General features: G+C 51.7%; 1 protein-coding gene across 2 annotated transcripts in view; it reads left to right on the top strand.

Moving 5' to 3' along the window:
• CPLX2 (complexin 2) overlaps positions 1-24520 on the top strand; it is a 77596-nt gene extending 53076 nt beyond the window's left edge. Inside the window, exons 1-4 of one of the 2 annotated variants that reach the window (XM_006198963.4) lie at positions 15304-15468; positions 22519-22640; positions 22777-22952; positions 23697-24520. In XM_006198963.4, coding sequence (XP_006199025.1) covers positions 22610-22640; positions 22777-22952; positions 23697-23894 — 405 coding nt within the window. In that variant the 5' untranslated portion in view covers positions 15304-15468; positions 22519-22609 and the 3' untranslated portion in view covers positions 23895-24520. Of the gene's footprint in view, positions 1-15303; positions 15469-22518; positions 22641-22776; positions 22953-23696 lie in introns of those variants that run through there. The other variant, XM_006198964.4, reaches the window with a different exon arrangement.
• Positions 24521-25167: the final 647 nt, after the last annotated feature.

The raw sequence follows: 25167 nt of genomic DNA, 5'->3' as shown, positions 1-25167 counted from the left end.
TCTCTCCCTCTCTCTCTCTCTCTCTCTCTCTGTCTATCAGTTCTGTTTTTCTCTGGCTTGGCTTCCCCCTTAGGCAAGCTCTTTCTGCAGCATGACCCTGCAGCTCCAGGCTCACTCTTTTTCAGCCCAGTAACTCCAACGGAAGGAGCATTTTCTTAATATTTCCAAAACAAGCTGCAGGACTGAGTGTCCCCAGACCATCTTGAGTCGCAAATCCATCCCTAAATCCCAGGCCTGGGTTACGTACCAATCCCTAGAGCTTGAGGGAAAGAAGACTGGAGGACTCCACTCAAACCACACTGCCAGAGAACAATGGAAGGGTGGTGGGTCCTCAAAGGAATACTCGGATGCTGTACAGGACAAAACAAGACAGCTTCTGTCTACCGTAGCAACTACACAGAGACACGGGGCGACTGAGCCGCAGCAGTCAGTGACACGCTGGCCGTGTGAATAATCCCTAAGTGTCTCCTCAGCCGGCACCCAGCCCTGGAGTGAGCCCCATCTCCTGTGCAGACATCCTTGTGTCAAAAGAGCAGAGGGATGAGTGCAGACTCCAGGACCAGACAGCCTGGATGCAAATCCTTAATGGCATCTTCTTGCTGTGTGACCTTGACAAATCTCCTGTCCTCTCTCTGCCTCTTTCCTCATCTGTGAGATGGGCATAACGGTAACATCCCATAAGGTGGCTGTGCAGCTTGAACAAGGTCATACGTATAAATCTCACAGAACAGCAGCTGGCACACAGTAGCTCAGCAAATTCAGTGTCTGTTAGTACCATCATCCCACAGACTCCGAACCTCAGGGGTCATGTTGATTCCTCCCTTCCCACAGGTAAAGTCCCTTCCTGCTTCCTTCCAAACATCCACCAAAAGCCAGTGTAAGGTCACGTTTGACTTAGCCCTTCCACTTGGTGAAATTAGACATAAATTTGCAAATTTGGGGTGGCAGGAAATCTAAGTAAGTAGATCCTACAATCTAGGGGACGTGTGGTCAGCTGAGTTGAAGGGAGCTCTTAGGAGAGGGCATTAGAGACCCCTGGACCAGCCAGGTCACGTCCTCCCAGTGACCAGCTCCCCCCAGGGGAAAGGCTCTGTGTGGGTTTGATCAGGAGGCCGGCTTCTTTCCAGACCATTCCCAAGGAGCCCAGCAGCGCCCCCTGTCTGTCACCTGCCTGGCCCTGCAGGCGTCCCAGTGTATGGACACTGCCCCTCCCCCCACCCCAACCCCAAAGCATCTAGGAGGAGAACTGATGAAAGAAGAAAGAAAAGAGGAAACTCACTTTCATGAAGCACCCTGAGCGTGTCCCACACTCAGATGGGCCCTTGTTTACAGGTCCTCATTTAATCTCCATCACGACATTAGTCACCATCCCTGCCCCAGCTTCAGGTGGGGAAACTGAGGCTCAGAGAGGTGGAGCAACCTGCCCAAGGTCACCCAGCCGGTGAAGGAAGGAGCCAGGGCCCGTCCCAGGCTTTCAGAGGCAACACTGTAGCTCCCTCCACGCTCAGCAGTGAGCCACGCTGGGAATCTAACAACCGGAGTCCAAAGAGAGAGCAGGTTTCCAAGGAGAAGGAGGAGAGGTGTCGGGAACATGCAGTTATTTACAGGATGTCGTGTGGGTTGTTGCAGGAGAGCGGGAGACATCCTGAGGTGAGGAGGGAGCGGGAGATGCTGGGCCCTCAGTTTCCTCATCTACAGATCAGAGATGATCACAGCAGGCTCTCTGGGAGATGGAGCCAGGAAAGGGAATCATGCTCGCGCGAGGCCGTACCGCGCCGGTGCACAGCAGGCTCGTGGGGCCGGAGTCAGGCAGCGGTGACCTCCCTCTGGGGGACCAGGGCCTTCAGTTTCCCTAGGAGTGAGGGAGGCATGTGCTTAGATCCTTAACAGAGGCCCTCAGTTTGTTAAAGAAATTGCCCGGGCTAATGAGATCAGAAAACTTGGTACTGGGGACAGAAAAAGACCCACCAAAGACTCACTGTGGATTTGATCTGCTGTTTGAAACCTCCCAGTGAGTGGAGCCGTCCCAGTTCAGTATCATCCAGGCCCCTCAGTGTGGCTGACAAGGGCCCACAAGACTGGGACAGCCCATCTCTCTGACCTCGGGTCCTACTGCTCTGCCCCTCGCTCCCTACTCTCCCCTCCACATGGGCTCCATTCTGTCCGAGGAACAGACCACTTTCACACCATCTCGGGCTCTATCTTCTGCCCCAGATCTTTACACGCTCAGGTCAAGCTCCAGTGTCATCCCCAGAAGGCTTTCCCAGACACCCCCCACCCCATCTTTTTTTCCTCACATCACCCAGTTTTGTTTCTTCAGAGCACTCACCACTCTCTGAATTATCTGTTTTTCCATGTACTTGTTAATTGCCTGTCCACTCCCACCAGAAACCCACGAAGCAGGGACCTTCTTCTGTTTGTCCACCCCTATTCCAGCACCGAGATGTGCCCAGCCCTGAGCAGGTGCTCAAGAAACGGTGTTAAATGAGTGCATAGATGCTGATCTTTCCAAGGCAGGGGTGTGATGGTGAATTCTCGCTGTCATTTCCTGCATCCCTCCCTGGGCCAGGGCCATGTATGCACTATCTCAGCTCTGCAGTATGTCCGCAGAAAGAGGCACTACCCCACCTTACAAATGAGGAAACGTAGGATCCGAGAGGGAGGCTGACTTGCCCGAAGTCCACGGTCAGGACAGCTCCTTCCATTCTGCTATGCCCTGGGAGAGAAGATTTGAAAGAGCTGAGAAAGGTGGTACACCCTAAGACGTGCGGGAACTCATTTGGAAAGACCTTACCAGGATCCCAGGGTGCTCGTGCCAAGGACTGGGAGCCATGTGCCTGAGGGGGGGGATGGCCAGAGCACACCCACATCCTGCTTACCTTTCTCCTCAAGGGCAAGTAATCAGTGAGTCCAAGTGTACTAGGTCTGGCCAGTGAGTGGTGAGCAGCCGTGTCGATTATCAGTGAGAATCTGGCAGGACACATGGAACCCTTCCTGTGGGCCATTGGAGGAGAGCTTCATGAAGGCGCAGGCAGAACAGGCAGGTCCCACAGGGACAGTGCAGCTCCCCAGGGCCAGGATTGGTGGGGAGCCACCACCACCTCTAAGCCCAAAGGGCAAGGAGGGAGTGGTCGCCAAGCCTGGAGAGGGTACATAGATGGGAAGGACCACTTGACAGGAGCAGTGGCTTTCAGCCGAGGGACACTCTCATCTTGCTCTTCACCTGCCTCCAATCCTCCAGTTCTTGCCAGTAACTCCCAATGATAAAACCCAACCAGAAGCCCAGGGGCAAAGAGAGCCTGTCAGTTGGTCCATATGGATGGGCCTCCTGGGCCCAGAGCTGGGTGGGGAGTGGGGGGAGTGGATCTGGAGAAGCAAACAGAAGCTAGCCCACGAGATCACCTCCCAGCTGGGGCCATGGGGACCTCTGTGACATTCCAGGTCTCCCTTTCCGCCACAGTCATCCTGGAAGCCACGTGTTGAGGTGTTGGCATCGAGATGGTGGAGCCTTCTATGAGCCCCATCAACCTTGCACAGAACCTCCCTCCTCCAACCATAGCCCAGTGTGGTCTGACCATGATGATGAGAAACAAAACAAGACAAAATCAAACAGCAAGCTGAAGAGGGATGTCCTGGGGGCTGTTGCAAGGAAAAGATCATCTTTCAGAAAACCCTTGAAAACTGGTGACTTAGAATCAGGAAGTTTACTCGGGGCAGTGAGGCCTTGAAATGATACAGTCCAAAGACATCCCAAAGGTCACCTTGAGAAGCACTGTGGGGCCAAGAGCCAGAGGTCTTTCAAACCCATCAAATGCAACGAGGTCAGACAAAGGACCGGCAAGACGCTCGACGAGCACCACTCTGGGAGAGAGCTCAGAGATGAAAAGGAGGTGCCCGGAACGTCTGAGGCAGCCTCAGCCTCAGCCTTGACTGAGGAGGACCGCAGGGAAAGTCTTGCTCCCAAATCGTTCTTTAGAATTAGGGGAGCCAGAGGCACCGCTCTGACGGGCAAATGTTCCAACTCCAATTGACAAACGAGCTGCAGACAAATCGCCAGAAAGGAATGGCACCGGCCCAAGAATGCGGATGCCACTCAAGGGTGAGACTGCAGAGCTCCTGGCCAAAAATATGTACATTTTTGAGGGGGTATGGATATATGAACTGGGATCTGTGGCTATGAAGTTTGAGCTTTGGCAAAGCTTTGAGCAAGGACCCACGATGTGAGCTCTTTCTCTCACTTAAGTCAACATGACCACGGGGACCACGTTGCACAGATGAGAAGAGACAGGAAGAGACATCAAGACAGAAAACTGGGACCAGGATGATCAGCTCCTTCTTGGAATGTGACAGTATTAAGCAGAGGGTCCTTTCAGCCCAGAGCCTGTGTGGTTAGAAGTTGACTGAAGGGGAGCCATACAGCCCCAATGTCACAGATGTCAGCAGGTCCCTCACAGGTGGCAAAGGCAGAAACCTCATTAAAGCCACTTAAATAGAAATACAGCATTTACTGGTCACATAATGGAAAAGTACACGAGCCGATGATGCTTAAAGGCACATCGGGATCTGGACACTCAAACGCTGTCATCAGGAATTTGCCTCCCTCCCTTCTCTTGGCTCTGCTCTCCTCTGTGTTGGCATCACTCTCAGGCAGGCTCTCTCTAGGTGGTGGCAAAAAGGTCCAGCTGCTCAGGTCCACATTCTGCCAGCCTTGCAAATCCCATAGAAATAAAAAGCCTCTTTCTCACTGGTTCCAGCTAAAGTCCCAGAGCTGGCTCTCATTGGCTTAGTTTGTATCCCTTGCCAACCCTCAGCCAATCACAGCGGCCAGAGCTAACAGTGTGCTGATTGGCTGGCTGGGAGTCTAATGCCCACCCACCCATGGAAGTGGGGCATGGAGTCAGCCCCACCCAGACCATAAGGCCTGAACTGGGGGGAAACAAGATGCCAAAGAGACACCGAACAGGCCAAAATGTGTGTCACCATAGCAAACAACACCAAAAACATCCCCATGACAAAATACCATAGTGATGGGGCCGAAGTGTGGAAGGGACTCTTGGGGTTTGGGGTTTGAACTAAGAAATGCAAAAAGGGGGCAAGCACAAGATTAAAATGAGACTGCCCGCACTATTATTGTCACCTGTGGCCCAGCAAGGAGCTGAGGTCTGCAAGTCCCCTCACCTGCGATGGGGCCCTGACAGCCCAAGTGCCAAGGACAAGCCATTTCAACCCCCAGGGGGCAGGGCAATGCCATGCACAGATTTTACCTCTGGAAATAGTTGTTGGACGTTCACAATGAGGAAGTCCTCGGGTTTGATGCTGGGGATTCAGGAATGAGGAAGACACAGTCCTTGCTCTCAAACAGCTTACAATCCCAGTGGGAGGAGACAGCCAAGGATGCCTAAATTAATAGAGGAAGAAAATGAAGATCAGCGATGTTGAGGGCGCTACAGCGGGGAGCACCGCATAGGAGACGAATCATGGTAAACAGGCTGGCAAAGGAGGCAGAAGGCAGAGCAAGGGGGGCCCTCGCAGGTATGGACTTGACGCTGTCGGCCATAGTGAGTCATTGAAGGCCTTTGAGCATGGGAGTGACACAAGCAGGAAGAAGTGTCATCGTCTTAATGGAGCCAGATAAAGCCCAGAGGAGAGTCACAGAGATGATCAAAGGGCTGGCGACAGGCCCGGGGAGGGAGATGGAAGAGTGAGGACTGGGAAGATGAAGGCCAGGCAGAGCCTGGATCAAAGTCGGGCAGAGGAGCACACCGCTTCTTGAGGCTGGACCGAGACAGGGATGGAGCCGCACCGGGAAGTCAAAGAGAGTCTTGCTTTGTTCAGCTTCCATCGGGAAAGGTAAGCGTCTCACACATATACAAATATCATTTACGTAACTGTGACTCTGCCTCCCCAGGAGGGGGTGCAGGTTGGAAATGGGGACTAAATCACTAACAAAGAGGTTCTGGTAGCGTTTTGAGTGATAGTCACAAAGGAAGGCTGAGGGGCACCAGGGTGTCTGGGGATGTTCCCTGTTCATTCATGGAAAAGACACTTCCTGAGGGTCTGCCTTGAGCCTGGACCTTCTCTAGGCTCAGCCCAGAGGCAGGAGCAAGCTTCCCCAGGTCTTACTACACCACAGCCCCACCACCTTCTGAAATGATTGGGCCCACGTGTGTGTTTACTCGAGCAGCATCTGCTTCCCCATCAGACAAGATGGGAATTTGTAGAGTTATTTTTCTCTCTGTTGTGTCCCCAGGACCTAGAGGAGGCCCCAGCCTGTAGTAGACACTCAGTCCATATTTGCTGAGTGAATGAATCCCTCAGGCTCAATGACCCCCTCCTCCCCAAAGAGTGCAAAATCTAGGGAGAAAGTCAGACGAGAAAACCAACTCCAAGTGCAAAGTTTCGTTTCGGGGATGCTGCAATGAAGCGGTCCATGTGGCAGTACACAGGACAGCCCTGACTCAGCCTTGCTTCCCAGGGGGGCTCCTCTCTGCTCCAGCTGAGCCATGATGGTCAAAATAAAAGTGTGCCAACTGAACGGAGCAGACAAGGCCCCTCTGGGAGCAAACGGCGTGGGCAAAGGCACAGACACGCCAGGTGGCAGCGTATCCAGGGAGCATAGGTGGCTATTAATGGAATAGGAGAGCGTGGTTCAGATCATGCACGGCCTTAAGGGCCAATTTAAAGGATTTGTACCTTCTCCTGAAGGCAACCAGAAGACACTAAAGGATTTTTGTGTCAGTTAGGAATCTTTTGGTTGCAAGGAAAAAAAAAAAAAAACTAAAGCCACTTAAAGCGGCTTTAAGGAGAACGAAAAGGAAGGGGCGGTTATTGGCTCATAAAAAACGACAAGACCCGGGGGAGCTGTAGGCACAGCTTGATCCAAGGTGGAAACAATGTTACCAGGCTAGAGTTTCTCCCTCTCCTTTTCTTGGCTCTACCTGCTCTGAGCTGATCCCCATTCTGAGGCTCCATGTGGTTAACTCCCGAGAAGCCCAATTCATACCTCAGTAAAGCTTAAAAGAGTGTCCATTTCCCTTAGCTCAAGCAGAAGTCCCAGAGGTGAGTGTCTCTGGCCCGGACTGGTCCGATTTCGGTCGTGTGACTATCCCTGCACTGATCTGGAGGGGCCGGGGAGACCTACGCGCTGATTGGCTTAGCCCAGGTCACGTGATCCATCCGTGGCTCCAAGTGAAATACACAGGTTGGCTCCTCCAAAGCTGATGCCACGCGAGGGAGGAGTGGGTGCTAGGTGGCAAAATAAGCTGTGACCACCATGTGTTTTAAGGAGGGGGATGATGCAATCAGGCCCATGTTTTAGAAAGCTATGATTCTCCTACGGATCTGGAAGCCAGTTAGAAAGTCAATCTGAAGGCAAGAGCAGAGGCAGGAGCAATGGTTAGATGGCTGGTGTTAAGAGCCAGGCTGAGCTGAACTGAGCAGAAGTGAGCAAAGGACAGCCACAGAGGGTTTTTGTTTGTTTTTTTTTTTAACTTTAAATTCTTAGGGCAGAATTCCAGGGCCCTGACCTACAGCCCCCATCACTTTTGATCACCTTCAGACTTGGAACACTCAGCCCCATTAAGGACCAGCTTATGACAAGGTCCCCATAGAGGTGCCCTGACAGGGTCACTCACACTTTGGACCAGTTGCCCTGCAGACCCCGGCTTGGCTGCCAGAAAGCCACCTAGTTCCCCTCTGAAAATGTGGCCCCCTGGAGAGACATACCAAGTTCCAGTACTGCTGATGCCGCCACCTCTCAGCTGTGTTACTCTGAACAAGGTGCTTAACCTCTCTGAGTATGAGTATCGTGATCTGAATATAAAGTAAAGGTGAGGACATTTGAGGTAACAGAGGCACTGGGGTGGGGATTCAATCACATACCACAGTGAGAGACTCAGTACATGAAAATTCCTTCCTTGTCAACCCTTTCAGCTTTTTGCTGGCTTCGTCTTCCCAAGACCTCTCCAACCTCTTGTTTGTTTGCCAAATGACAGGTGGTTTTATTTCATTCTGTTCTTCTGCCAGAAAAAAACAACTGGAGATGGAGTGGCCCAGAGCAGCCATTTTTAGATTTGCGGGTGGAAAATTCCTCCTGTCCTTGAGCTTGAACTCTAAGCCCCCTCTGGACGTCATTCAGGGAATTCCCATTTAGGGACATGATACTCCTGGTCGTTATGAGTTGGAAAAGAACGGAGGAGGTAAAGAAGTAGAGGAAACATCTCTCTCATTTTCCTCTAAGCTTCAAAGTCTTTCTTCCCACTCCAACTTAAACTCAGGGGACTCATGAGGCAGAGTTCTCTGACCAAGAGATCATAAAAGGAGGCTTTGTTTAATGGTTGCATTGCCCCAAACTCCAGAAATCCTGCCTTGCTCGGCTGTCAAAAAGAAAGAGGATTAACACTTGCTTAAACTGTGCAGCTGTTTCCCAAACACTGTTTTAATTCTGCCTCACAATCGCCCTCGGAGGTGGGGATCATTCCCCCATTTCACTGAGGAGGAAACTGAGTCTCAGAGAGACGCCACACTATCTGGAAGGGGCCGAGAGCTGCTGAGATTTCACTCGTGTCTCTACGTGACCAGAGTCCATCACTCTGTCCTCCATGGTGCCTCTGAGCTGACTCGGACAGCCCCGGAGCCAGCCACCCTGTCCACCCCCACTGCGTTGGGCTTCCAATCCCATCTGCCCTGAAAGCTGTGTGTTTTTGGTTCTCCTCCTCGGAGCTGCCTCTTCACTAGGACAGCACTTAGCGTGCTGTATTATCGTTGACTGTCAGTGGGCTCGCTCCTGAGTGCTTCACATCAGAGGCTCTGATCTGAAAGGATCTTGAGCGTGTGAATTGGTCCGTGTGTTTTCTCTCTGTGGAGTATTTGCATCTCTCGCCGTGGAATAAGGAGAGGAAAGAGAAATGCCAAAAGTTCTTATACATTATTGCCTAGGAGAGTACCTGGTGAGTCTCAGAGCCTCCATACATGTTTGATAAATGAATAAGTGAGTGAAAAAAAACTTACCACATAGGGTTGTCATGAGCTGAAAGGGCTGACGTCTGTATCACCCCTAGAATGGTGCTTCGCTTGCTGGAGGGTTTTAAGAAGTGTAGAGCTGTAATACTGAGTCACAGCTGGGACTCAATACTTTAGGAATTAAGAGTTTCATTAACTTGCTGTGTGGCATTGAGAAAGTTCCTTCCCTTTCTGGACCTCTGTTTCTCCAACTGTAAACTGAAGACACTGGGTCAGATGACCAGAAAAGTACCTTTTCAGTGCTGAGTTTTTATGCGTGATTCATCTCCTGGACATAAAGCTCCATGAGCTTATTAATGTTGTCCCTGTTCCTCGGCTATGCCTGTTTTATTACAACAGCAATAATGTCCCCTCAGATTCATTTTATCAAAGAGGAAAATCTGCCTTATGGGCCAGGGTGTGCCAGTCCTAAATGGAAAGCAGAAGTCATCTCCAGCTCACTCGCTCTATAAATGAAGGGGTTCCACCAGTGGCCTTTGCACCAGGATGGAGAGAACATTTATCTTCACAAATACAGGCAAGACTGAGGAGGCAGCTCTGCAAGAGACAGGGGGAAAAGGAGCGGCAAGGCTGAAAAGGAAAAATTCCTCCTGGAACAGGAACAAAATCACACTGCAGGATCACTTCCAGCTCCACAATTCTAGACGTTAAGATTCATAGATTTAAGATTTTAAAGCTGTGCATGAATGTGTGTACTTTGTTGAATCTAAGCCTCTATTAATCCTAAAATAGCCTATGGTTCCATGATTCAATATTTTTTTCCTATAAGACTAGGACTCAGGATCATATGATTCTCAGATTCTCTTGACCCAAGGCAAGGGTTTTTCAACTAGTGGGTGTACCCAAAACACCTGGGGTCTCGGTGACCTGTGCAAATCCTTGGGCTCCCAGCTCCAAGATTTTTGGTTCAGCCCACGTGAGAAATGTTCCCCAAGAATCTGCAGTGTTTTTAACAGGTCCCCTCACCCCAGGGGATCTCAGTAGGAGGGGGCCACTCTTGGACAACAGTGTTTAGAGAGCCTGTCATTCTAGATTCTGTGATTCCAAATGTGATTCTAAAATGACCTTTTGCATATGAGTCTAGTATTCTGGAACTCTTGTTCTGTTTCTGTGTGCCTAAGGACGAGATTCTAAGGTGTAAAGACTGTCTTTCTGAGCACGGATTTCACATGGGGGAAGGAAAAAGGGACCAAGTGTCATGAGGGTGGAGGGACGTTCTGGAAGGGGGAACTCCTGAAGGCACAGAGCAAACGGTGATGCTGAACTGATTGTGTCTGAGCAAGCCCAATGCTAGGACTCAAATGAAGAGGCGTGACAGGGTGCACTGGCTGGCTCTATGGTGACACAAGTATCTGGGGTCGTCAGGAGGAATCCCTGATGAACCGGGAGGTCCAACCATGTCCCAGAGTGCTGGAAGGGCTGAGGTTGGAGGAGGGGAGGCAAAAGCCATGGCAGAGAACTTGAAAAAGAACCAGTGGCAAGGGAGGAAGGATTTATCACCAAAATATCCTCCCTGTGCCTGTGCCGGATGGTGGGGGAGCTGCAGACTGGTGCGGCAGACATGAAAATGTGAGGTTTCAGGGAACCTCAGGATGAGAGGGAGCTGACTGTGTGGGGATATCCCAGGGTACAACGTGTGGGCTGAAAGAGGACTGCCTTGACATGCTAATGAGAGCCTGGATCTGGGAGGGTGGAAATGGGCTGAAGGGGAGCAGAGGACGTCTCAGGAGCTGGTGGGCAAATGCTGGGCTGTGGGAAGGGGCTCTGAGTTGGGGGCAGGCTCTGGAATAGAGAGGGGCTCCTCAAGGGGTTCCCACACATACCCCCTGCACCACCAGTGAGTCAGGATTCAGAAGGGAAACCTGGGACCCTCTTTCTGAGAAACAAAAGTGGAGAATGGAGGATCCAAAGGTTTCTGCAGCTTCCCAGGTGGGGCAGGAGCTGCCAGGTTGGGTTACCAAGGGCTTCTCTGCTGGCAGGGAGAACGGAAGAGAAAGGATCAGTCACTCTCGGTGACTGTCTGTACAGTGCCTATATGTCTGTACAGTGATGATGACACCCTCCTGGATGCACATACAAACGCCTCCTGGCCCACACAATGACAGTGACACATGTGCCAGCTCATTGTGACCCACTTACACCTGCACCCTTGCCACCAATGGTGGCACCATCTCATACTAATGGCGACACACTATCACCTGTGTCATCTCCCACAGACAGCAACGTTCAGGACATAAACCATTACACAGAAATGGTGACATGTCCCCAGAACCTTCGCATCTGGCACGGTCTATGCACAACCACTGTGGCTGTGCACTGCACAAGCTAAATAGCTGTGTGTGGTGCCCGTGCCTTCACCCACACCATCACACTATGCTGTTGACATATTCCACTGTAAAACCACTTACTTAGCTCTACACCTGATAACACTGTCACACCAGAGTCACTTCAAATCAGGATGGATACACCACCATACTCTGAAAGTCTCATAGTCACAGACCCACACCTGCCCTACTAGCATCTGTATCCCTCCACACGGAGGCTGCCCACTCTCACCTGCACGGTCCCCGGAGGTGGGCACACACACAAGTGCACCTTTGCACACCAATGGGTTTACCTTCACACCACGTCACTCCGTGTTGAAGGAGGCAGACTGGGATCCTGACCTCACAACCTGACAGTGATGGCACCCTAGCCATTAGCCATTCCCTGTTCACCAACCTCATCGTTCTGTTTCTGCCTCTGCCACATGGCCAGCCCCTCAAAGCAAGACCAACTCTGCCCCTCCAGGCTCAAGTTAGAATGACAGGTTGTGAAGTCAGCATCAGGGGCATTCAGATGTCTCCCTGCAGCAACCAGCTTACCTCCTAGGTGAGATCAGCCCCAGCCAGCAAGCTCTTCCTCATCTCTCGCATGGCATCCAGAGTGCCCTTTGGACTGAGGCAGCGGCGGGGAAGAAATGAGCTGACCTTTGGACGAGCGCCATTCTCACTGATCACATTTATAGTCTGCGACAGTTGTCATCCCTCACACACTGTTCCTCAGTCCTCACACAGAGTACTGACATTAGCTCTCTTGATTGGCTTCTCAGTGAGCATTCAAGGCATGTACACATCATTTTAAAAATCTGTTCAAATCTGGCCCCCTGCCCCAGCCCACAGGGCTCATAAATAAAAGTGGAAATTCAGTACCAGCCAGGCTAAGACACCTTAAGCTGAGCCACATTTGTATTTCTCCAGGTGACTCTTAGAAGCTGTCTACAGAGCAGGCTCTGCAAGGACCGAGGCTGGAGTGGGGGGCAGGGACTTGCAGCAGAATGGATTAGAGATGCAGGAGATGAAGGAAATGCTGACAAACCACATGACATGAAGACCCCAATCTGAGTGTGAATTCATGGCAGGTTTTTTTTTAAAGTGCGAAGCTGGAGAACAGGGAAGATGATAAATGTCAATGTAAAATATATATATATCGGCAGAGCAAAAGTTACATTTCCATAGGCTGTGGGATGTGTCAGAAGAGAAGCAGCCCAGCCTGGTGGAAAGACCCCGGAGCTCAGTGTCAGGCAGGCATGGGCTGGAATCCTGGCTCCAAAGACTCACTGTATCTCCATGGGCCTTGCCCTCCTCATCTTGAGAATAGGGGTTTATGTGAATTACAGGAGAAAATGGGATTTATGCAAAGCACCAAAGTGAGCTCCTGAAACATAATGGGGGTCCGATGGTTGTATGATTAGTTATATTATGATCATTAAGAAAAGCTTACAATATTTAGTGGCATTTCCACAGTTATAAAAGAGTATTTGGAAACCATGTCCAGGCTGGTAACACTGAACAGGATCAAGTACTCCTCTCTCTACCATCTTCTTTTGACAGGAAGCATCAGTGGCTAAAGTGGCATGATTTGCCCCCAATCTTTCAAAGGATGAAGCCACCAAAACTTGGCTGAGCTGTCCTTTAATTCACCAGTAAAATTTTCTGCAGCTTGATATGACCTATGTCAGCTCATGCAGTTTTTAATAGGCTCATAGGAGCTGAAGATCTAAGGGGACTTTATCTGTCACCTGCCACCCAATTGCCATCTTCCAGGGATGGGGAACTAACCCCCTCACATGAGCAGTCCATACTATGGCTGGGCAGCTGCAGTTGATAGAAATGTTTTCCTCTTAGAGCTCTGTCTGCCTTCCTTTACCTTTCCCCCATTGCCCCAGTTCTGTCTTGAGCACCAGCAAAAACGATAGTATTCCTCTTTCCCTGCAATGGTCATTTATTCATTCAACAAGCATTCTTTAGCCCCTGCTTTGCTAGGCACTGTGCTAAGTGCTGGAATTACAAATTGAGCAAGACTTGTCCATCTTTCAAGGGCTAATCATTCTTCAGCATTCTCTCCTCCAGGTAAAACATGCTCAAATCCTGCAACCTTCCCTCATTTGACTGGATTTCCAGACCCCCACCACCGAACCACTCCCTTCTTTTCCAACCATACTCAAACCTACTACAGCCCATCTTAGAGTGCTGTGTCCGGAACTAAGCTGAGTACTATTCTAAAGGCTAAGTTGGATTTTTAGCCCAGCTTAGTCAAAGTCCACGTCAAAGGCAATGCCCATTGTGGAAAAACCCCAGTGGTAATGAGAGTCCTGCCAGCCAGGTCCCATTCACTAAGCTTCTGTTCTAGGAGAACAGGAAAGGAGGGAGGAGGAGACAGGAGGACTAGGAGTCTTGAAATGACAGCCTGTCAGATCTCCCTTCCCAGATCTTCCCTCCAGCATTAGGGGTAGGTCTAAGTCACTCTACTCAAAAGCACCTCCCCCAACCCTGCGCCCCCTCCATTAGTGTCTGCCTCTGGAAAGGGAAGAAAAATTGAAAGTGAGCCTGCTAATGGGTCAACCCAGAATGAAACAGAAAACTCAGCCGTAAAGGAAGGGACTTCACTATACGCAGCCCCACAGCCTGTAAGGGGAAACCAGAGATAAGCTTCAGAAGATGACTCTCCAGGTGAGGAAGGTGGGTCCACCAATAGCTTCTGATATGGGGGGGTCCCCATTTTAAGGCCTCTGCTGTGAACATGTGTAAAGGAATAGTCCCCCCTTTTTAGAATGAAATCACGCCTCCTTCCTCTCCCAGATTCTGTCCTTCTGCAGCTCTTGCTGCTCCCTTCTTGGAAGGAAGCCATCCCCTTACAGAAGCAGGAGTCATCTCCACTCTGACATAACCCTGATTGATGCATAAACTCCTGCAAATCTTTCAGAGGCTTGGTGCAAGGCCCCTCCTCTCTGAAGCCATTTTCCTACACATCAAGATGGATTAAAGGAAGCATTTTAGGGCCAAAAGATGGCAAGCAGAATGGAGAGGCTCATTAGGAGTGAGTAATAAAAGGAAAACTGAGTGTGAGGAAAGGGGGAAAGGATGGGGATGGGGACATATGTTGTCCTGTCTCTTGGTCATGCCTTTTCTTCCCTGGGCAAAGGAGAGCATTCTAGAAAATGGCCTTCTAGGATAAAGTTTGCAAAAAATTCCTAATTCTTCACAGCATATCAGATCTAGAATGGACTGGCAAGTGACCTGCCCAAGGTCCACTGCAATTTTGCAAGTCTTCTCCCTCTGGGTCCGCGGGGAAGATTCTTTACCCTTTATGGGGGCCTTACCCACATGATCCATCAGTGTTTTCTGAGTGCTCGTGTGGCAGGACAGCACGCTGAGGGGCTGCAAAGATGACCCGACAGTGGTCCTGTCGTAGGAGCTCACAGGCCAGAGGTTTGCAAACAGAGGAGCAACAGAGGCCTCTGAAACAGGGGTGTGCCTAGGGCTGGTGGGAGATCTGAAGAGAGTGTAACCAGTTCCGCCTGGAGGAATCAAGGAGGGTTTTCCTGGGCAGGCGACCTTGGAGTTCTGCCTTAAAAAGCCCTCCCCTGACCCGCACTGCCCCCTAATAATATTGAAGCAGCAAGCTTGCGTTCCTAAGAGCTGTGGCCAGCATAGGTGGCTGCAGGGAGGATCGCTGGGTGTCTGGAGGAGAAGGTGGAAGGAAAAGTGGAGGAGGAAGGACCGAATGGAGATTTTTAAAAAGAGAGGTGGAGGGAAAGGAGGGAGAATGGGAAAGGGAGACGGAGGGGGGGAGGAAGAGGGAAAGCTGGGGGAAAGGGAATGGGGGGGGGAGAGGGACAAAAAGAGCGAGGGGGAGGGAGGGGAGAAAAGGGGAAAGGGGGGGGAGAGAGAGAGAGAGAGAGATTTGAATTTCCCATCTGGAAGGGGAGCGGTAGCACGTCAGGGCCGGGCTGACGGGTGTGATTGGAGGGCGCCTCCGGCAGCCGCCCGCGGCAGTAGCCACGGCCCCAGCTCGCCGGGCGGAGTTGCACGAGGCGGCGGCGGGAGCTGAAACAGCATAAGGAACCGCCTCGCTGAGTTCGGGCCGGAGCCCTGCAGCGGCTCAGACGGTTGCGGGGACCGCCAGGTCGGTGCTGGCCACAGGCCGGGAGGGCGGAGCCGGGCTGTGGGCAACAGGGTCCGGGCTGTGGTCTCGAAGCCGCAGCGCAGCCACGGAAGCTGCGGAGTTCGGCTTTCGGGGGGAATAGCTCCCCAAGTCCGCCCCGGCGCCAGGATGGGAGGCTGCGCGGCGGCAGCGGGGACCCTCCCGGGCGCGCTCGCCGTGGTGCTGAAAGGACAGCTCCCTGCGAGGGCGAAGCGAGCAGGCGGAGGGAAGGGAGGGAAACAGGCGCAAACTGGGAGGGTGGGGTGGGCCCCCGAGCCAGAGACCCCCGGGCAGAAGCCTGAAACTGCCCAGCTCCCGGGGAGCCAAGACCGCCCCGAGGACGGCGGGAGACTCAAGTGTGAACCTAGAGAACAACTTCGAGCTCTTGGGGTAGGGGTGGGGGACGTCGATCTAAGCTACTTCAGGCTCCGGTTAACCAGGAGCCGGCCAGGGTCTTCCTTCGCCTGGGAGGAGGGAGCCGCCCCCGAGGGGGTTCAGTTCGGGGTCCCGAAGTGAGTCAGAGGGCGGCGGGAGTGGGGCGGACAGACCGAAGGTGGAGTGGAGGAGAACCTAAACGTCGATTGGGGGTGGGGGGACCAAGAGGATTATTTGTCATGGGAGGAGGAGGAGGCGAGGTTTGGAGAGCAATTGTCCGCTGCCTGGGGTCATTAGGGACGGTCTGTTCTACGCCTTCGCCGGTCCCACTCTGCCCCCTCCCTCAGCAAAGTTTGAGACCCGGCGGGGTCTTGGGGTTGGAGCCCTGAGTGTTGGAGGAGGGGCGCTCTCAGGGGCCAACCGTGAGCTCGGGGCAGAGCTCCTGGCTACATCGATCTATGCGGGGGACCCGATAGGGGCGCCAGAATTCCTGTCCCCTCTTCTTCGGAGGGGATGCGAAGCCCCCGCCACTTCCGCTTTTCTGCAGGAGCCAGTTCCCTGCCGCCTCCCATCCTCCACTGCTCCTTCCCCTCCCCCCGTGCTTCTAGGGGCGTGGGGTAGGGGATAGAGGGACATCCCCAGTCTCTGCCACCGCCATTAGCGTAGAGTCCCCCGCAAAAAAGCAAATGAGTGTTGAACTCAGTTGCGGTGAATATGGCCCGGACTTGAGCCATTTAAACACACACACACACACACACACACACACACACAGAAAAACAGCCACAAGGACAAACACTGCAGGTGCCCCAGTCTGCTTATCAGATGGCGGGCCCAGTCGCGAAAACCGCCTGGGGCTCAGAGGGCCGAACCTGAGGAAGTGCCTCAGCTGCCTTCGGGCCGGGGTGGTTTGGGAAGGAGCCGGGGAGGGGAAGCTGAAGACGCGCCCTGGATCCCGGGCGCGCTAAAGGCACGGAAACCTGCCCCACCCCCTCCTCTTTTCCCCTCCCCCTAGCCTAGCATCCCCACTACCACCACCACCGTCACCCTTCCCGCGCAGGGATAGACCGAGGCTTCCCGCAGACCCGCTGAGGAGCGCCTCCTGGCGGTCTGGCCAAAATCCTCAACTGCACACAACCTGCTGGACTTCAGCACTCCTACAGGCATATGACAAAATATCTCCACACACACACGCCTGCACACACGCTCACGCAGAATCACAATGCTGCCCAAGTTCAGAGTCAGACACGCAGGATCATACCTTGAACGAGTACACTCTCACACACTTCGCTGGCACACATTAAATTCAATCCAGCAAACATGTCCTGAGGATATACCAAGAACCAGGAGATGCTGCAGATTCTAGGACAGGAGAAATGTGCAAGATACAGGTCCTGGCTTGGGAGGAGTTCAGAGTGACTGGGAAGGGAAAGACACATAGTTGGGCAGGGTGTATGAGCTGGAGACAGGTAAGGCTGCCCTTAGAAAGTGCCACGGGTCTCAAAAGAGAATGATACCATCACATCTCACCCAGAAGATCTGGGAAATTTTATGTTATGTATGACAGGGTCTTTGAAAATTAATGCTGCTGCTGCTGGTAATGGTGGAGATGATGGTGATAGCTAATATATACTGAGCATCTACTACGTGCCAAACACTGGGCTGAGCACTTTATTTGCATTATTTCACTTAATGCTCACAACATGCCTTGGGCATAGGTGTTATTGTCTCCACTTTACAGATGAGAAAAGATGAAGTCATTTGTTCAAGGTCACTTAGTAAGTAGTGGAGCCAGGATTTGAACTGGCAGAGATGAGGTTAAGAGATTCCAAGACTGTGGAAATAGCATAAACAGATGCTTTTGGAGTTTTTGGAAAGTATGTGTGCAGAGTTTTTGGAAAGAATGTGTGCGGAGGTTTAGCTGACAGAGAGCCACACGCAACGGACGAGAAGTGAATGGCGAGGTAGGCAGGTGCTAGACCGTGCAGGACGTGAAGGTCAGCACAAGGACTCTAGTTGGTTTAACGAGGCCATGGGGAGCCGTTGCAGGGTGTGTTTGCATGGGCAGATCTGCCCTTTAGGAAGATTAATCGGACAGCCTTGCGGAGGATGGATAAGAGGAGGGATCCAGTTAGAGGTTATACACAAATTCAGAACCTCAAGGCCCTGAACCAAGGCATTAGCAGCTGTAGAAGAGGGGGCGTGTGGATGCAGGAAACACTGTGAAGCTATAGTCTCCAGACTTTTCCCTCAGCACCCTCTCCCAATTATAACTTGCCAATTCCTTGTGTGGTTTCTTGTCCAATGTCTACCTCCCTAGTGGACTGACTGCTAGGAGAATAAATGCTCGGACTCCCTTGTTTCTTGCCATAACCCTAGCAGCCAGGACATTGCCTGGCAGAGAGTAGATGTCCAAAGAATATTGTGCAAGTAGTGTGTGAGTGAATGAATGAATGAATGAATGAATGAAGAATTCTCTGACTCTGGAGTTTTCTATTGAGGCAGTTGGAACAAGGCATGCTGGAGGAAAAGATAGTTGGGTGGGGGAGGCAAGGATGAGATTGATCTTTGGACAGATTGAACTTGAGACTATTCAGTACAGAGTTAAATGTGCAGGTCTGGGAGAGAGAGAGAGAGATCTGTAGCTGAAGAAGGGCATAAACCAACAGGGATAGGTGAGATTTCCCAGGGAGACAGAGTAGGGGATGGAAGGGCAGTGGGAGGGGGAGTCAGCAAAAGACAGAGAGAAGACCGTCTGAGAAGCAGGGTGATGACCACAGGAGTGCTGTGTCACGGATTCAGGAGATTCTAGAAGAAAGCTGAAAAAAAACCAGGGCAGGTGGAAGAGGGGTAAGAGGTCTTTATCAGCATCTGATGTTACAGAGGGAGAGGAGGGCTGTGGAAACACCCCTGGGTCTGCGGATTAAGAGGCCTCTGGCAGTTTCTTGGCAGCAGTGCAGGCGCTGCAGACTTCTGATCTCACAGAGCTGTAGGGTTTGACTGGGTGGCACCAAGTGGAGACCACTTGATCATGAAGTAAGAGGGCAGAGATTCAGAGAAAGGTGGGTTCACAGCAGGAGCTGGAGAAGGACAGGGATAAAAGACACCTAAGGAGTAAAGACTGGAGATGTGAGGAAGAGGGAGTGATGAATGGATAAAGGAGGAGGTCTAAAGAGAAAAACTGGAGCTCAGACAGATGGACTGGCTTCAGTGGGACAGAGGGAATCTCTTCCTTAGGAGCTACGAGGGGAGGTTGCAGGAGCTCACACCAGCTGGCATTATTTTGGTAATGATAGTAGCCACTATTGACTGAGCCCCCATCATATACAAAACACATTCCATAGATTATTTCTAACCCTTCAAAGTGGTATTATAATGTTCGCTCTATAAAGAAAATGGAGACTCAGAGAGGTTAAGTCAATTACTCACTATCACGTAGCTAAAAAGTAGCAGATTCGGGATCCGAGTCAGATGTGCCTGACCGCAGCATTTGTGAGCCTTCAAGTGAACCACACCACAAGGAATGGGAAGGAAATCACCTGCTGAGATGGATGGATGGGAGTAGGTTGGACCTGGAGAAACTGGTTAGGGGAGTCTCGACAGGGTGACGAAAAAATTGCTTAACAGCTGAAAGGACCACGCTGGGAGTCACCTAGAGTGACAGTGATGTAAGCACAGAGAGGGCTCAGCCCTTGAGTAGATGTACTTTGCTTGTTGCGAGTGGGGCTGGTAATCGATGTTTTCTGAGTGAATGCAGGAAACAGAGGAGTCTGGAGAAGGAGATGGTTTGGTGATAGAGAGGTAACATGTTGAGTTTGAGTGGTGCCCTGGCACATCCAAGGGGAGGTGGGCAAACGGGAGGCAAGTGTATTTCTTGACTTATTTTTTGCCTATTTCCATATCTCTCTCTCTCACACACACACACACACACATACGCACACACACATACACACGCACACACACAATACATACCCCAGAATGTAGTCTACACAAGGACAGGACTTTGTCTCATTCACTGTTACATCCCTAGTGCCTAACACAGTGCTGGACACATAGTAGATGCTCAACTAACACTTAATGGACAAATGAAGATAGAGGTCTAGTGCCCAGGTAAGATGTCTAGGTGTCATCAGCGTTAGCGGTCATTAAAAGTCCCTGGGAAGGATGAGTTCCCCCGGGGAAAGGTTAGAGATGAAAAAAAGACAGGGGCTGAGGTCAGAGTCCTGGAGAACACACTTCTGAAGAGACAAGAGGAAGAAGAGGAGCCACAAAGGAAGGGAGGGGAGAAAGAGCAGTAGGAAGGGAGGGAGAGTAGTGAAGTTGGGGGAGAGGAAAGAACTGAGTCACAGAAACAAGAGAAAAGAAGGGTTTAAGGATACAGTGGGATGGCCAGCAGTTCAACTGCTGCAGAACTGCTTCAACAGAAGCACTGGGAAAAGGGCCCAGAAGATCATCTGGTCCAGGAGAGAGACTTGCCAGGCAGCAAGTTAAGGATGAGGCTGGAACTAAAGCACAGGTGCCCTGTGGACCAATTTGAAACATCTCAAATTAGAGTCCTGCATCCTCCACCACCACCTGGCAATTCCTTGAGCTGCATGTAAACACTGAGGAGGAACCCAAGGGTTCCTGAAATCGTTTGATTATTAAATTGTTCATTTCCTGTTCTTAGAAATGCAGTCTCTTTACAATGTTTTGAGTCAAATGAAAACACCTTGATTGACTGAGCCAAGCTGCCTTTAAACTCAGAATTCTGGGTCAGGGTGGGTTCTCCTGCATTTCCTGGGAATCCTGTTCTTTTTTGACGTGTCCTCATAAACATGCAGTCAGCAGTGGCTGACATCACGCATGTAGTGCCTGCTACACGCCAGGCAACTGATCAGTAGCTTCTCTTCCCTTTCAAACATCAGTACAAGGGGGACTTAATACTCCCCGGATTTGCAGGGAAAAAGCCAAAACTCTCCCAGGGAGCCACAGCCAGTGAGTTTTGGGACCAGATTTCAAACTAGATGTGTCTGATACCAAAGTCCCTGGGGATGGTTTTCTACACCATCATGACTTTCCTTTCTCAAAACAACCTATCAGGTGATCTGATCAGGCAGAAGTTCTCAAATAAACTCTCAGGGCCCATTTTATGAAAAGATCTCAGTCTAGTGATATGTTTTCTCATCTTGAAAGAAATGAGGAAAATCCATCATCAACAAACAGCTGGTGACCTTGAACTCAACCTGGCTGCAATATTTGGTCTGACTTCCCTGCCACCATCTCCCAGGACCCCTTTTTCTTCCAAGCAAATCATAAAGACCCCAAGGTTTTGGGGGGTAGGCCTGGCTTCAGCTGACCATCAGGACACACGACACCTTGGAGAGCTCACAGATGTGCCCCTCCACACCTGAAAAAGGGTTTGTGGTGGCTTTGCCTGTGAAAGCACCAGTGACACTGAATGGTCAAAACAAAAAGGAAATCTCCGGGGGAGGGAATAGCTCAGTGTTAGAGTGCATGCTTAGCACACATGAGATCATAGGCTCGATTCCCAGTACCTCCATTAAATAAAAATAATAATAAAAAATATATATATAAAAACCTAAATACCTCTCTTCAGAAAAAAAAATTTTAAGTTAAAAAGAAAAAAAGAAAGAAATCTCTAAGAGTTAAAACATCCAGGTTCAAATTCTCAGGGAGGTTCGAAAAACAGGGTAAGAAGGAGGCCAAGGGTAGAGGGAGGCTCCAGACCCTTTCCCCCTCCCCCCACCACCATTGGAATAGTTGCATTTTTATGTATTTTTCATAATGAGATTCCCATGAAGATTTTATTTGGAGAAAATCTTCTGAGGCTAAAAAAAAAACAATAAAAATATAATAAAAACTGAAAGTCGGTGATTTAAGGAGAGGGAAAGGGGGGCTAACATAAGCTGAGTGCTTATGAGGTCCAGTGCTTGGTACTTGAAAGGCCCTAAGCCCCAAGAAGATTATCATGTCTCCAACTCCCTATGTGTAGTTCAAAATCAAAATCGATATTAAGCTATAAAACACAAAACTTACGTGTATGCTGCAATAAAAATAACTTATTTCTCCACTTACCTAATTTCAGAAGTCTGGATATGTTCAGCCAAGCTAGCTGGTCTCATTTTTCCATCCACCTCTGATTTGCTGGAGCCCTGAGGGCAAGCTCACGCCCCCTAGGGGTTGATCCAGTGGCCCAGGCTGGAATTCTCTCCAGTCTCCACAATAGCCCTGAGCAAGGAGGCACTGCCATCTCTCAGAGGAGGAAACCGGGGCTCCAGGAGGTTGGATAACCTGCATGAAAGTCACATGAAATTCACATGACAAGAGTTAGAGTGGCATTAGAACCCAGCTCTGCCTGAATCCAAATTCCAGATTCTTTCCAACGCTCCTGGCTTCTACCAAATTAAAGCAATAAGGTCAAGATGAAAGTTTTAAAATATGGATCAGAAGCCATTGGCAGCACATATGTGCCTGGAACATAGCAAGTGCTCAGGAAATAGCCCCTTTCCATCTCCTATCCCCACGGTACCCGGCACTGGTTCTTGGCCTCAGACTGATGGTGCCAGATGCCTGAACCAGGGTGAGGCCCTCGTCTCACTCCACCGCCCTGCCTGTGCAGAAGGCTCTCCCATCTGACCCCCAAATCCTCTTTTGCAGGTTGCCACGTCTCCCAGAGCCAGGCCTGCCTGGAGCGCTGCATGCAAATTCGGCTGCTGGCTAGGGCACACTAACCGCAGCAGTCGTAGGCATGGACTTCGTCATGAAGCAGGCCCTCGGAGGTGAGGTCCCGGCCCTGCACCCCTCACCCAGTCCAGAGCCAGGGGGGAGGGGCCACAGCGCATCACGGCCCCCATCCCCATTCCCATCCTTACCCCCATGACCCCGCCCTCTTCCTCTCCAACCCACTCCCCGCAGGGGCCACCAAGGACATGGGGAAGATGCTGGGGGGAGAGGAGGAGAAGGACCCCGACGCGCAGAAGAAGGAGGAGGAGCGGCAGGAGGCACTTCGGCAGCAGGAGGAGGAGCGCAAGGCCAAGCACGCGCGCATGGAGGCGGAGCGCGAGAAGGTCCGGCAGCAGATCCGGGACAAGGTCAGCGCCGCCCTCCTGCCCACCTCGGAGCGTAGGGGTTAAAGGGTCCCCCCAACCCCCGGCTTCAGCTCCGGGCTTCCCTGAATTCCAGCCCTCGCCTTACACCTAGCTCTCTCTGAACCTGACTCATTGGGAAAATGCATGTCGCAGGAACACCTCCCTCAAGGGCCGTTATGGGGATTAAATAAGATGATGCCCATGGTAAGTGCCCCCTAATGTGTGCTGCTCCAGGTCCACGACCGTGTCCCCGAAATCCTGGAGACGAAACAAGTTTGGAACCCAGAATGTGGGGATATTTGGGAAATGCCATAGTGAGCACTGTTACTTGTCACTCCCAGCGAGTCTGTAGCTGCCACCCTATGCCAGCAGTTCGATACTTGTCTGCTCACACTGCAGTAAATCAAGGCTATATGTAGCCTTCCATCAGTTCCAGTCCAGTTTTGTCACCAAAATTTGGCTCCAAGTGTATGGGAGAACGTTCAGTTTTCAGATCTTGGAGGATTTAGGAAGAATAGAGGAATTATGTGGGTGGGCAGGACTTGATTTTAGAGGAAACCCTAGGCACCATCTCTCTTCCTCTTACTGAGCATCCGCTGAGGAAGGTGTCCTTACCCTCATTTTATAGATGAGAGGACCAAGGCTGAGGGGTTTTCACAAGCTGCCCCGGCCACGTGTGCATGACCTTGAGACCCAGCTCTCTCTTTGCCCTGCGCTCATGCTGCTCTCCATCCTTCCCCTCTCCAGTACGGGCTGAAGAAGAAGGAGGAGAAGGAGGCTGAGGAGAAGGCAGCCCTGGAGCAGCCCTGCGAGGGGAGCCTGACCCGGCCCAAGAAGGCCATCCCGGCGGGCTGCGGGGACGAGGAGGAGGAGGAGGAGGAGAGCATCCTGGACACGGTGCTCAAATACCTGCCCGGGCCCCTGCAGGACATGTTCAAGAAGTAACCACCCCCCACCCCGCCCCCACTCCACTTGTTACCTTTTTTTTTTTTTTTTTTGGTTCTTTCTTTTCTTTTTATTCAGTTAAGTCTCAGTTCTGAAGGGGAAAACCTCAGCTGGCCTCTGCCCTCCTTCCTTGGCCAGGGGCTCCTCCCCCTCGGCACTCCCTCACACCTCCTTCATCCCAGGGGATCCAGCCTCCACCTCATCCCCAAGTTGCTCAAAAAAGAAAGGACATCGTTTCTCCAGCAGGGGGCACTGACCCCAGTGCAGAAGGCACTGGCCCCCCACCCCCTCTGGAATCCTAAGGTCTATGCTTACTGTGTTAATCCCCATACATTCCTTCATGCACCCCACTGCCAGGAGGACCACTGTCCCCAGCCAGCCAAAGTAATGACACATTCCAGCCCTGCCCAGCATGCTGACCTTTGGCCTCTAATCCCCAGTGGACCTCCAGGTCACGGCAGGGACGTCAAGTGGCCTGGCTCTGAGGAAGGGAGTCAGGGTAAGCCTGCCCTGAGAGGGCCCAGCCTGAGGCTGGCCAATCCCGGTCTGGCCAGGCCTGGGTCTGGGCAGGAGGCTGGGGCTCTCCTTCTTCCCTCCCTCCGATGACACCCAGTCCAGAAGCACCCTCCCTCAGTCCCTACCCACAAAGGCATAACCCCTGCCAAGCCAGTCCCTCCAAATGGATCCTCTGTGGACTTTAACTCATCTGTGGAGGGGCCCCAGGGTAGGGCAGCCCCTTTTTCCTCCCCCAACTCTACTTAGGTCCTGGGGCCCCACTGCCAGGCTGGCCCCAACTTACCCAGCCAAGGGGCTGCCCAGGACCCACAGAAAACACTCGGAGCCATCGGGCAGTGATGGTGTGTGCCACGGGAACCCTCCATTGGTGCAGCCAAGCTGCCCCCATTCCTATCCACCTCTCTTCCCCACCCTGTCCTATTCATGTGCTTCCAGGGCCGTGTGGTCCCCAGGTGGACCCTTCCTGGTCAAAGCCCCAAGTTTTGGGGAAGAAGCCAGTCCCCACTTGACAGAAGACATCTGTCCATTCGTCTCATTGGCCAAGAACAGACTCTCCTCTGGGATGTGTGAGACTGGCACTGGTTTCCCCCATCCCAAATTGTCAAGGCCTCCTGCTCAGGCAGTTGCATGAGAACTGGGGAGCCACGGAGCAAATGAGAGAGGAAAGTGTGTGTCCAAGGCCTGCATGAGTGTGCATGGCAGAGACTGCATCAGCAGTTGTGTGTCCAGACATTGTACATGTAAGTCTATGGCTAGA

This window comes from Vicugna pacos, chromosome 22 (assembly GCF_048564905.1).
Source record: "Vicugna pacos chromosome 22, VicPac4, whole genome shotgun sequence".
In the NCBI taxonomy this organism is placed as follows: Eukaryota; Metazoa; Chordata; class Mammalia; order Artiodactyla; family Camelidae; genus Vicugna; species Vicugna pacos.
This window is presented reverse-complemented; position numbering and strand designations above follow the sequence as displayed.